At 40.7% G+C, this 13,255-nt stretch overlaps 1 protein-coding gene across 2 annotated transcripts in view; it reads left to right on the top strand.

Moving 5' to 3' along the window:
• sema3ab (sema domain, immunoglobulin domain (Ig), short basic domain, secreted, (semaphorin) 3Ab) overlaps nucleotides 1-13,255 on the top strand; it is a 310,018-nt gene that overhangs the window by 185,766 nt on the left and 110,997 nt on the right. For both annotated transcript variants that reach the window (XM_068005023.1, XM_068005024.1), the window contains exon 3: nucleotides 3,609-3,769. In XM_068005023.1, coding sequence (XP_067861124.1) covers nucleotides 3,609-3,769 — 161 coding nt within the window. The remainder of the gene's footprint in view (nucleotides 1-3,608; nucleotides 3,770-13,255) is intronic.

The following is a 13,255-nucleotide window of genomic DNA, read 5'->3' as shown; positions in this document are numbered from 1 at the left end:
GCTAATTGCAGGTTGCTGGCGGGGCTACAGGGAGAAGAGCTTCTGTTGTCTCATATTTTGGTTCTGTTCCAAGTTGAGGCATTTCTGGGCGACACTGCTGTGTGAGTTGAAAGCCATGAATGGACACCCGGTGCTCCTCTGAGGCATCCCCAACCCCGCTGATTCTAACGTTAGAAATGGAGCCAGCAAAAAGTGGGACCGCATTTGTACAAGCAGGAAAGAGAAATACATAGAGGAAATGAAAAGGAGTAGCAAGAAAAACAATGACGAGGAGAAAATAATAAAGAAACAAATATCGATAGGTATGAATGGATATTAAAAGAGTGCAATGGAAGCAAATTCAGGAAAGGACAGTGAAATAAAGATGATTAAGAAAATAAAAATAAGAGATCGCAGAGGAGGATATAGAAAGAAAACACCATAGAAGAAAGGAGAGAGATCATAAAAATTGTGTGAGAAAAATACTGGAGCAAAGAAAGACTTTTTTCCCCCTCTCAGAGTAAAAGAGAGTAAATAGGATGTGCTGAGACAGCCCTCATTATGGACTGGCGCTGGTCCAGTCAGGGCTTTCTTCTATCCCTGTTTCTATTCATCCCTTTCATATCTGTGTATAGGTTCCATTGTGGCACAATATTTATTGATGTAACCCCAGAGCACTGTATTCTGTTGTCTGTTTCAAACCTGACATTTTGCCATTTTGCCATTTTGTTAAGGCTCAGTGAAGGACAAAGTCCAATTTTTGTGCCCGTGCAAAGGCATTTTGCTTGGTGTTTGCATAAAACTATGTCTGTCTACTCTTTGCATCACAGTATTTAAAATCATGAAGGGGATCAGTAGGGTCAATGTGTTGAAATTCTTTGTGCAGACCCAAGAGAAGAGAATCGTGACATAGTTCTAAGCTAAGGCAACTGTGAGCTAAACATAACTTAGAATCTAACCCAACACGCAGGAAATACACAGCAGGTTTTTCAGCGTCTGAAAAGAGAAAATATAGGTTAATACTACAGGTTTAGGCCTTTCATCAGAACACCTGGGATCTAACCATTAGACTTTCAGAGTTGTTAACTATTTAATAGACTGCACTTACACCAACAATATTAGCTTGCATTTATATAGCTTCTTTAACATAGAAAAATGGCTCAAGGCACTCCACAGAGCATAATCAGACAAAAATTGACAATGAGCAGAAGAAGGAGGTATTAGGAAGGGTGACTAACCTCTTGGTCAAAGAGATAGGGTTTTAAAGGAGGAGTGGGAGGTAGAGAAAGGGAGAGGTTTATGGAGGGAATTTTAAAGCGTAGGGCTTAGACGGCTGAAGGCATGGCCTCCAATGATGAGACGAAGGGAGTGCAGGGTACATGTGCAGCTTTGTACAATGGAAGGATTTAAGATAACATGAGAAGTGGAGAAACAGAGGCTTGAATGGTGTTGAAAAGATCCCTGAAAGTATGTGCTGCATGAGACCATTCATTCCTGTTTCTCCTGCCGAGATTCTAGTCTGTTAATACGAAAACATGTCAGAAATATGTTGAAACTGCTTTATGAAGATATGTGGATATTGGCTGAGGACAGGATCAGGCTTGGCAGTGATAGTCCCACAGTCAAGTAGCCTGCCTATGCTCAATATGTAGGATGATCACTCAGGTAAGGTATTGAAGGGCAGTTTGTACTGTGGTCTGTGGTAATGTACATCACCGTGAATTGGCAACTGCAAGGCAGGAAGGAGAAAATTAAGGAAGAAAAATAAATTAAAATATATGGGGGCGGGGGCTTTCAGTTTCATGGCTATCAGCTCACACCAGTATGGCAGAAGTAGAAAGTCTCTGTTAGATTGCACTACATTGTTTCCAGTGGAGTTCCACAAGGCTCAGTACTAGGTCCCTTGCTTTTTGTGGTATATATTAATGATCTGGACTTGAATGTGGGGGGCATGATCAAGAAGTTTGCAGATGATACAAAAATTGGCCATGTGGTTGCTAGTGAGGAGGAAAGCTGTAGACTGCAAGAAGATAACAATAGACTGGTCAGGTGGGCAGAAAAGTGGCAAATGGAATTCAATCCAGAGAAGTGTGAGGTAATGCATTTGGGGAGGGCAAACGAGGCAAGGGAGTACACAATAAATGGGAGGATACTGAGAGGTGTAGAGGAACAAAGGGACCTTGGAGTGCATGTCCACAGATCCCTGAAGGTAGCAGGACAGGTAGATAAAGTGGTTAAAAAGGCATACGGGATACTCTCCTTTATTAGCCGAGGCATAGAATATAAGAGCAGAGAGGTTATGCTAGAACAGTATAAAACACTAGTTAGGCCACAGCTTGAGTACTGCGTACAGTTCTGGTCACCACATTACAGGAAAGATGCGACTGCACTAGAGAGGATACAGAGGAGATTTACGAGGATGTTGCCAGGGCTGGAGAATTTTAGCTATGACAAAGGAGACTGAGGGGAGATTTAATTGAGGTATATAAAATTATGATGGGACTAGATAGAGTGGATAGGGAGGACCTATTTCCCTTAGCAGAGGGGTCAGTTACCAGGGGGCATAGATTTAAAGTAATTGGTAGAAGGATTAGACGGGAGCTGAGGAGAAAGTTTTTCACCCAGAGGGTGGTGGGGGTCTGGAACTCACTGCCTGAAAGGGTGGTAGAGGCAGAAACCTTCAACTCATTTAAAAAGTGCCTGGATGTGCACTTGAAGTGCCGTAACTTACAGGGCTACGGACCAAGTGCTGGAAAGTGGGATTAAGTTGGATAGCTCTTTTTCGGCTGGCATGGACACAATGGGCTGAATGGCCTCCTTCTGTGCCATAACTTTCTATGATTCTATGATACATAACCAGCACCATCAAAGTCCACACAATAATATAGGATGGCACTTTGCAAAGGCAATTACCGTGAAACAAGCAGTGAGTAATTTTAACCTAACCCACTGAGCTAGTTTGGGTCAAATGGCGGTTTTACACCCCACCCAATTTTACTCCCAATCAACTTCAACGGAGAGTAAAATCAGGTGGGGTGTAAAATGGGCAGCCAACTCGAGCCCGCTGGGCGGGTTTGGTTAAAATGACCCCCGCAGTGTCTCAAAACCCCACAGCTCATAGACCATTAGTCAAGTGCAATAATGGATCCCCACGTTTACCTCAGTTTCGAACTGCTGAGAATCAAGAACTATTCAGTAGGACCGGGAGGTAAAATGCCTTCATCTTCACCTGGAGTGAACTCTAGTTTCAGCCTCCTACTACATACAATTTGGCTAATGTTTAGGTAATTGTTAAAATGGGATAACATGAACAAAAGCAGCAGAGTTTCTTGCCTTTGGTACACAAAAGAATTTGAGCATCCTTCTGTTTGCAGTCCCTAGTTACAGCTATAACTAAAAGGCTGCATTAAATGCCCTGAATCTTCACCTTCAGGCAAAATTAGTGTAAGCAATTTGAAAGCATTCCTCCCTAAAGACTATCCCCCTCCAAGGACTTGCATGTTCAAAGTTGCAAAATCTCAAAGGCCTTTGCATACTTGTTCAAAACATGTCGCATCATGACATTGTCAATCAGAATAGCTGAACTAACTTGATCTTTTTTACTCAAGAGCTTTCTTTCTTCTCCACAGAAATGATGGAACTAAACAACGTCATCACTTTCGGTGGCATTGCAAACAGCTCTAGTTACCAAACGTTCTTGCTGGATGAGGAGAAAGGCAGACTCTTTGTTGGGGCCAAAGATCACATATTTTCTTTCAATCTGATCAACATAAACAAGGATGTTTTGAAGGTATGTGCCTGTGTGTTATAGAAGAACATAACAGAAAAACATGACTCCCCACGACCCCTTTTCGTAAAAATGGTTTTAATTTTTAACTTGCAGCAAACAAAGCAAAATTCTTTTTGACTGTATTTATTTGTTGTGAAGGTATGAACCCTGGGTTCTGCATCAAATGCAACTGAGAGAGTGGGCAAACAAAAACATCTCAGGCACCCATTGCTCCACCTTTCTCTTCAATGTCCATCGCTGGGTATGCTTCCGAATGCCAGACACCATCTGACATCTCTCCCAAATGGCCATTATTCCGGCATGAGCTTTGAAAGTCTCTGTTGGCAAGCTATTTTACCATGGCAGGCATCACAGCCAACTTTATCTGGCGTTGAGGGAGGAGCACTGGGCACAGTGGGGAGATGCAGGACAAGGGGCTACAGGACATGGTGGGCACCAGTACTGGAGGGGTGCAAAGGGAAGAGGTACACTATTTTTCAAAAAAAAAGTAAATGAGGTTTAATGTCTAATATGAAAGAAAGCAGTGAATCATGTAAATCACAGAAGGACTCAGCTCATTGTGCTTATTCCAGTGCTCGTTTTAGCTCTTCAGCTGTAGCTATCTACTCCAATCCCACTTCGCTGCCCTGTCTCTGTATCCTTTTAAAGCCTTCCTTTTCAAATACTGATCCAATTATTTTTTAAATAATATAATAATCTCTGCCTCAACAACCACTTGCACTAAAACATTTTAACATCTGCCATTGTTCTTCCAGTGAGAATCCTGCCTCTATATCCCTTTGTTACCAATTTGACAAACAGTGGAAACAACCTTTTGCTATTTACCCTCTTAAAATTTTAATGTATTTGAAAACCTCTATTAAATCTCCATTTAGCCTTCTCTGTTCCAGTGATAAAACTCTTATTTCTCAAGTCTTTTTCATAGACATAGCCTTTTATTGTTGGTATACTCCTAGTAAATATATACTGTACTCTTTCAATGGCTCTAATATTTTTCCTATAATGGGATGCCCAGAACTGTATGCAGTACTCCAGCTGTGGTCTAGCCAATGTTTTGTACAAACTCAAATTCATTTCCTTGTTTCTACATTGAATGCTCCTATCTATAAAATTCTGGCTTTTCTACTTGTGTTTCACCTATGAACGTGTACCTGCACCCTTAGATCTCTCTGTTCCTCCATCCTGTTAAGAATCTTTATTATATGTCTGCATTGAACTGTATCTGCCACCTATCTGCCCACTCAGCTCATCTCTGTGTAGCCTCCCACAGTCTCACTCACAGTGTGCTTTCCTCTCCACAATTAGAGTATCAACCCAAGTGATAGCCTCAAGCTTGGGATTTGAATCCAAAAAGTGCTATAAACTGACCCAAGCTGAGCTTCATAATAATATTGTTCTGCAATAAATCATAGGCATCTGTTTTATATTTTTATGGTTTCTCAATGCTAATTCTGCTAATAATATCATTCTTAGTTAAATTCTGAAATATTAATCATTAGTAACCATATTTATTTGTATGTGTGTGCTAATGGTGTTTATTCCATTTATTTATTGACCAGTTATCTCTGGTGTTTTAGATTTATGGAATACAGCACATAATTTGCATTTATACCACAAGTGTGTGTATCAGCATGAAAAAAGACTTCTATCTTGTATAGTTTACATGTTGCATTATAATCAGTTAAAGTGATATCATGCATACCATTCACTCACTACAACATTGATTTGAATAACTTTTTAAAAAGTGTTAAATGTATTGAAATGTCACTATTCACTAATAGCGTACAAACATTTAAAATATGTTTGTATAAACTTCATTTGTCCACTATTTTACTGGAGGGTTTCACCTGTTTAAAATCAAATTAAAATAAGCAGATTAAATTTCAAATTAATAATTTCCAGACTGTACAATTGTGCTTAAAACAAAACACTTGATGAGGTATGAATTGCAATATTATCACTTCAAAAATCTGCCTAACTCAATTGTGACAGACTCTTGTGAGTTATTAGGTGTAGGGCACTCACATAAAATGGCTAGTATTTCATCAATCCCTGCTGTACATGCTCAGTGTATAACGTGTACCTTTACAATGTGCCTCCAAATATCTTTGTTCCCCAAACTTATGGAGTTACATTTAATATATAGAAAGGAAAGGAAACCAACAAGGCCGCATGCAGCATTTTGCCTACTCTCCATGGTGCAGTAATAAGAGTGCAGAATCATTTGTTTTATGCCACAGCATTTCAATAACTATAGAGCAATCGTTTTTTAACTCTCCATTTTATTAGAAAATGAAAATTGTACACTTGTTCACATAATGGTGTTATTGCAGTCCATTTTGTTCACCTCCATTGTCTCTCTGTTGCCTCTCCTCCATTGTCCAGCTCCATGGGATTGCCCTTGCACTGGCTCCACTCCTGTTTATCGGAGTGCAGCCAATGCATCTCCAACAATCACTTCCCTCCTGCCCCCTGCACAGTTATCTCCAGAGTTCCCCAAAGTTCTAAATCCTTGACGTCCTCCTCTTCCTTATCTACACGTTGTCCCTCGGCAACATCATCTGTCAGCAAAGGGTAAGCTCTCACATGTACGTTGATGATGCCTAGCTCCACTACTTCTCTCAACCCCGCATTCAGCTCTGTTTTATCAGACTGCGTGCCTGACATCAAGTCATGGATGAACCACAATGCTCTCCAATTTAGGTTTGGGAAGACTGAAGCCACCCTTTTCTGCCCCCGCCATAAACTCCACTTCCTTTCCACTGATTTAATTTTACTCCTTGTCAACTTTCTCAGACTGTGTGAAACTTTGGTATTCTCTTCAACTCTGAGCTGATTTTTCAACCCCATTTCCGTTCCATCACTGCTTACTTCCACCTGCACAACATGACCTGTCTCAGCCTCTCTACCGCAGAAACCCTTATCCATGCTTTTGTCACGTCTAGGCTTGATTGTTCCAATCCCCTCCTTTCTGGCCTCCCATTCTCTGCCATCCACAAACTCCATCTTATTCAATGGGTAGCCATCCATTTTCTATCCCACACAAAGCCCAATTCACCTTCATCATTACCTTGCAGACGAAACTGGCTCTCTCTCCCCCAAGGTATTAACCTCCTCACCCTTATCTTCACATCTACCCTATCTCTTGGCCCACCTTATCTCCACAACCTCCTCTAGTCTTCTATCCTCACCCCCAATCCTCTGATTCGGCCTTTTTTTGTGTTTCTCCCCTCTACCATCACCCCACCATTGGTGGCAGAGCCTCCAGCTGCCTTGGTCCCACTCTCTGGAACTCCCTCCCTAAACTTCTCTACCTTTCCTCTTCTCTCTCCTCCTTTAAAAGCCTTCTTAAAACCCTCCTTTTTCAACTAGTCTTTCATTACTACTAATTTCTCCCTCCATGGCTCGGTGTCTGTTTCCCTGTTTTTTTTCCTATTTACGAAGCACCTCAGACATTCTTTATGTTAGAGATACCAAGGTTTTGCTGTTAACATGATATTTGCAGGAGGATGTATTGACAGCAAGGTCAGTATATTGGTACATTAGTTTTAAACACTTCTGAAGCAAAGGCCATGAGATATGCACAGGTGCACAGGGACTTTCAAGCCTTTTCTGGAGCTGTCATTGATGCAAGCTCACATGGCCAAATATTTCCCTATGCTTTGAAAGTATGCTGTGAGATAACAGTGTACAATTGCTAATTCAGCTGCAATTCCTTTGTCTGCTTTTTATTGGATGTTTTAACCCATTTACTTTAAAAACCCGTGCCAAAATAACAGACAAAGGCATTTTAGCACTAAGCAAACCTATGCTGGTTGAACTGGGTGCTGCATTGAATTAGTTACTGGCCTTTTACTTCTGGGGCCTTGAATCAAATTCAGCACAGTCTGATGGGATGAATGTCACCTCTGTGTGCTGGAAGGGTCTTATGTGAAATGAGTTTCCATCCAATTCTTATTGGGCATGGGCATACAGCACAAAACTCCTCTGTTGAAGTTGGGCCTGAGGTACTTTGCTGGGGCAGGGTAGAAAGAGCTTTAATCTGCATGTGGCTGTGCTTTACCTTCCCTGGGACTGCTTGATGCTGACACTGGGTGCATGAGTTCCATTCCCTGGCACTAAGATCCTTCACCTTGATGAGCACAAAACAAAAAAAAGCTGCCACATGTCAGCATGCTGTAAATTCAATGCCGTGTTATTTTCACTGCAATGCACAATAGGAAACAACGGGATGCTTAGGAGGATAGAGGCCAATTTCTTCCTCAATCTTGCCTGAAATTGAATGGTATCATGGCAGAACTAGCAGAAAATGGGAAGGTGAGGCCTACCACCACCTCATCACCCTGACTAGGAATTGCTTACCCCCACCTGCCAGGACATGCCGCTGCTTGCCTCTTCCCCAACTGTCCCACGAAAATGGTGGCAGGGGGATGGGATCCAGGTCTGGTGGATTTTCCATCTTTCCGCCCCTGTTGCTGCCACTTCCTGGGGCTGCCATGGGGAAGGTGATGGTGGGCCCCGTGAGGCAGTAGTAACAGCCCCGAAGTGCTCTCTTGGAGGGAGAGGGCATTGTAGCAGCTTTCTCTCTTTCCATTCTGTTCCCAATAATTAACCTGTTGAAGGCTTCAGTCTTAGCCAAGGCCTTCTGTGGGTCTTCACTTCAGATCTTTGGGGCCCTTCTGCCCTATTGCTGGATCTTTTGGTGCTGCAGTAGCATCTATGTTGCAGCACTGCCAGAGTTTCCTCCATTGTACTTGATGTCAGGAATCCCTCTGAAAAATGGGTTGGAACTGTGGCACAGACTGTGGGGCAGGTGGAAGTGCCATGCCACTGGACCTCTGCCCCAAAGAGGACAATCCCCCCTCAGTGAAGCCGACTCTTTCAGCAAACTGACGAACCCACTGTTTATCATTGTGCTCTTACCTCAGGATCACACTCATTTTCTTCTGAATCTTTATCTTCCTTTAGCAGGGACAGATGAGGCTTCATGCATCCATGTTTGCTGTCCAACAAGATTTGTTTTAGAAGGGGTCCAGCAAGCCATAGCAGGCCCCTCCTCCTTCAATGAAGTGGAATATTTTGATTTTGGGAAATTCTTTAACATAACAAGCAAGCTATGGCAGGTTGTTCAACATCCTGAAATGGAACACTTTTTGCTTCTGGGAGACAGTTCAGCCCAGACTGGCTCCAGTGTAAACTAAGAAAACTCATCCCAGCTGTGGCAGGTGCACTTGAGGGACATGTAGCCATAGGAAATTAATCCACAGCTTTATGGTTGAGAAGTGAGTGGTTGACTTAGAAAGCTCGCAACATTTCATTTAGGCAGTACAGACTTTTTGGACTTGAAAGTAGAATGCAAACCTTAATTTTCAGTGCTATAATCGATAACCTTTGCCTCGGATTAAATGTGGCTATGTTTTTTGAGGCAGCAACTGAATATTTTACTCTGTGTGCTTTTGAGGAATCAAGTGGCATTATAGATTTGAGAAAAATGTTTGTTTAAGCAGACCTTATTTATATAATTTTCAACAGTGCATACATCAGACATTCTACCCTTAAATCCCTCTCACTATTTCAGGATTCCAAAGCTTTTTTGTTTAATTTCTCATCACCAAAGAGTTCATCTCTACTTGGTTGCTGCTAATCAGCCCTTTGCAGCCATTCTTACTCCATCCTGGAAAGACAGTGAAACATAATCAGTGATGCATGACCAGTCACACCTATACCACACACAGTAGACATTATTGAGCTACCTGTTTGCAGGAATTTGAATTTTTCACTGCACAAGTTCTCACTGACAGCCCCTCTGTCTTTGTTGACCCTGAATACGCCAAAGCTCTGACATTGCAGACTGCAGGGGTAGCTTAATAAATCCAGAAATCGTTCCGATTTAACACAGGTCATTGAGCTTTCCATTTGCAGTAGCCTTAATTCTTAACTGCTGTGGTAACAATTGTCATCTCACTGTCTTTGTTCATCTCCTGGAATGTGGCACCACTCCAACAGTACACGCTGATGATCATTTAATGCCCCCCAAAACTGTGTGCACTTAACAAAAAGTTCCTGTTGCATTCTAATCCTTCTGAGTAGAATGATATTATAGGGTAGATTCTACAAGTCTTCCCACAAAGCAAGGTACCTCACTCACAATGAGTGCACACTGGAAAATCACAGACTGTGGGCCTGCAATTTCTTGATGCACACTGGGGGAGTGTGAGGTACCTAGCTATGTATGAGGACTTGGAAAATCTACCCTATAAATATATACATATACTGAATTGCAGAGGGTTAGCTCAAATATTCATACTCAAAACAATCAGCTATTCCTGTTTGACGTGGTCCAGTAAATATTTTGGAGTTTGAGAGAGTATAATTCTTTTATGGTGAAATTTATACCAGTCTAACATAATATACTGTATTCTTGAACAAAAGACTACTGTTAAGATAATGTAACACCACAATATTAAGTCATTTTCAAAGTCTATTGCTCACACACTGCTATGCTGAAGCAAGCTCTAATATTGTAGAATTGTAAAAATATTGTATTGTCTTCTGATCTCTGGGACCTCAGTTTAAATCTAAAGCACCCTCACTGGAAGGCGCCCTTCTCTGCTTGCTGTGTGGATCCTGAATTAAATTAGTTGGTTAATCTGAATCCAGTTCTAATGAGTATCAATTCCTAATAAAATTTGGAAGGCCGCAAGGATGGATGTCTTTGGAAATTTTACTTTGATGCAGTAGAGCACTGTCTTGTGAGGGTGTATTTGAAGTACATTGCAGGGATAGTATATAAGGGACTTTGCCCTGCGCATAACCTATGCTATATTGGGCCTGTGAGCGTTCAATACTGCTAGTCAGTGAGAAAAATGAAAAAGAAAATTGTTACATTCCCCACTGACATCTCTTGATGAGCATAAACTTCACACAAGGAAAAAAAAATAGCAGAAACAAGTCCTAGGTCTGAGTGTCAATCAGCCCACACATGCACTAGTAAATTCCAAAGTCAGCAGCAGGAAAAGGAAAAAAAAACTTGTACTTAACTATGTCTTAAAGGCACTTAGCTGATCCCAATCGGCCACCCATTGGTATAGATGACTTTACATTCCTGGCACACCAAGCAATTCAAAATAAACATAGAGAAATTGTCTTCATGGTCACATATTGAATTTGTCTGTCAAACAGCCCTGTTACTTTATGTACAAGACAGGTCATTGAATAGAAAAAATATATATCATTCTGTTTAAAATAAACTTGACAATTCTGAAGTGCTAGTACTTGGTTCTCCAGTTTAAAGATTAAGATATAACATTGTAAATAGCACTGCGTGATATTGTACAAATGCTTAATGCATTTATATCAAATTCCTCTGTCTGGCATTTTAACAAAAGCACTAAAGCTTGTGTTAAAATAGCAAAAAGAGGAATTTGATTTGAACATGTTAATTTGAACATGTGAATTTGTCCACCCCAGTCCATCACCGGCATCTCCACATCATGTTAAGTATTTGTTTGAGTACAATACACAGTGTAATAGTTGCCATAGTGTATTTACTCATCTTCTCCCTCTCCAACCCCCCTTGCCCTTCGAGCAGTGCCAGTGAGGTAACTTATTTCACTGAATTGTTATTTTATATATATTGTAAATATTTGAAATGCTGCCACTCTCAAAGTTACTTGACAAAATTACTATATTCAGAGCACTAAAAAAATATCTGGAATTGTCAATTTTTCCACAGTCAATTTTCTTTTGCCCTTCCCCTTGCAAAGAATCTTGTAAAAAATTATGGAAATTGGTCATAAATTCAAAATACATGAAAAATTTGACATCGACATTGCTTGTCTGAGTAATTTGTGCACAGTTATGAAAATTATGCTTTAGTATTAAAAATGCAAACTTCATATTTGGGTGTCAAAGTCGCTGAATGAGATAACTGCAAAAATAGTGCTTTAAAATCAAGTTCTGCAGCAATTAAACTAATTTTAATAAGCACTTATCATAGTTTACAGATGTCACAATATCAAGTATAACACATTAATGATTTAAGAAGTGCAGTCAACTTGTTGTAAGGTTTATTCACCAAATTTTTAAATTATTTCAATTAACATAAAAGGGTCTCCCAGTTTTTTAAGCCCCTTTCCTGCTGTTAATTATTGTTTAGACATATTAAGAAAAGCAAAACAGAATGATCAAATCCCCATCTAAAGGAAGGCTTGACACAATGATGGATCATTTCCTTTTGCTAAGCACGAAGCCTTTTAAGGTAACAGAAACGTATCACCCAAATTCAGTCACCTTCATCCTCTCCTTGTTTAACTGGAAGGGAAAATAGCTGCATTCTTTGGATCCCGCTATGGTCTCTATATTGGCCTACATGAGACATGCTTAGTTGATGGGAGAGGAATTTGATCCGAACATGTTAAGTGTTTGTATAATTACAATACACAATGTAATAGTCACCATAGTGTATGTCCTTGGATTTACTCCCCTTCTCCCTCTCCTACCCACCCCCCACCAAAGCACCACCATTGAGGTAACTTATGTCCACTGATTTTTGTTGCGTCCAGAGCAATCCCCCATTTTTAAGGTATTCTGTCTAATAGCCTATGTGCTGGTGAAAGTCAAATATAGAAGATAATAAAGGTCAATTAGCTTTCAAGGCCAGAACTCGACTCTAAGCCTTTTGCAAAGGAATCTGTATTGTACAACAAGACCTACCCAAACAGTAAATAAAGGTTCATTTTGGCCCTGACTTACTGATGCAATTGGGTTGCCGCTTAACTTGGTAAACTGATTACTTTATGAATTTTCCAGTTTTATTTTGACAGTTTCCTGAATATCCTGAAAATTGGACTGGATTTATAGGAACATAGCAATAGCTAGACGAGAAAAGACCAAGGTCCATCTAGTTTGCCTTCTACCATCCTGGTAGTCGCATGATACGATAATGGAGTTGTTGACTAATCATATTTTGTTACCTCCATTAATGTGACAGGTCACTGAATTTCATTCTCAGCCTCTTTTAAAGACAAACACAGATGGAAGCATGATACAGCATCGCAGATTTTTCATTATGATGTCCTGAATGTACTAGGTTAAATTACTTGTGTCTTTTGGTTGCACGTAAATTCTTTCATTGATGCCTTCTGAGTTTCACCAAATGAACTCCCGCTTATCCAGAACTCTACGACTCATATCTAATCCCATACCAAATCCCACACTTCTATCACATTTATCCTTACCAACTGCCATTGGCGCCCCATCTTCCAGTGCATTGACTTTAAAATCCTTGTTTTGATTTTCAGATCCCTCCATGACCGTGCTCTACCCTGCCTCTGCAATTTCCTCCAGCCTTATGTATCAGCATGCACCCTCTGCTTTACTGATCTGGTCCACTATATGAGTCCATGCAACTCACCTCCACTGTTGAGGTTGCAACCTTTAATCACTATGCCCCTTCATTCTACCTTCCCACTGATCTCCTCACCT

This window comes from Heptranchias perlo, chromosome 24 (assembly GCF_035084215.1).
Source record: "Heptranchias perlo isolate sHepPer1 chromosome 24, sHepPer1.hap1, whole genome shotgun sequence".
NCBI lineage: Eukaryota > Metazoa > Chordata > Chondrichthyes > Hexanchiformes > Hexanchidae > Heptranchias > Heptranchias perlo.
This window is presented reverse-complemented; position numbering and strand designations above follow the sequence as displayed.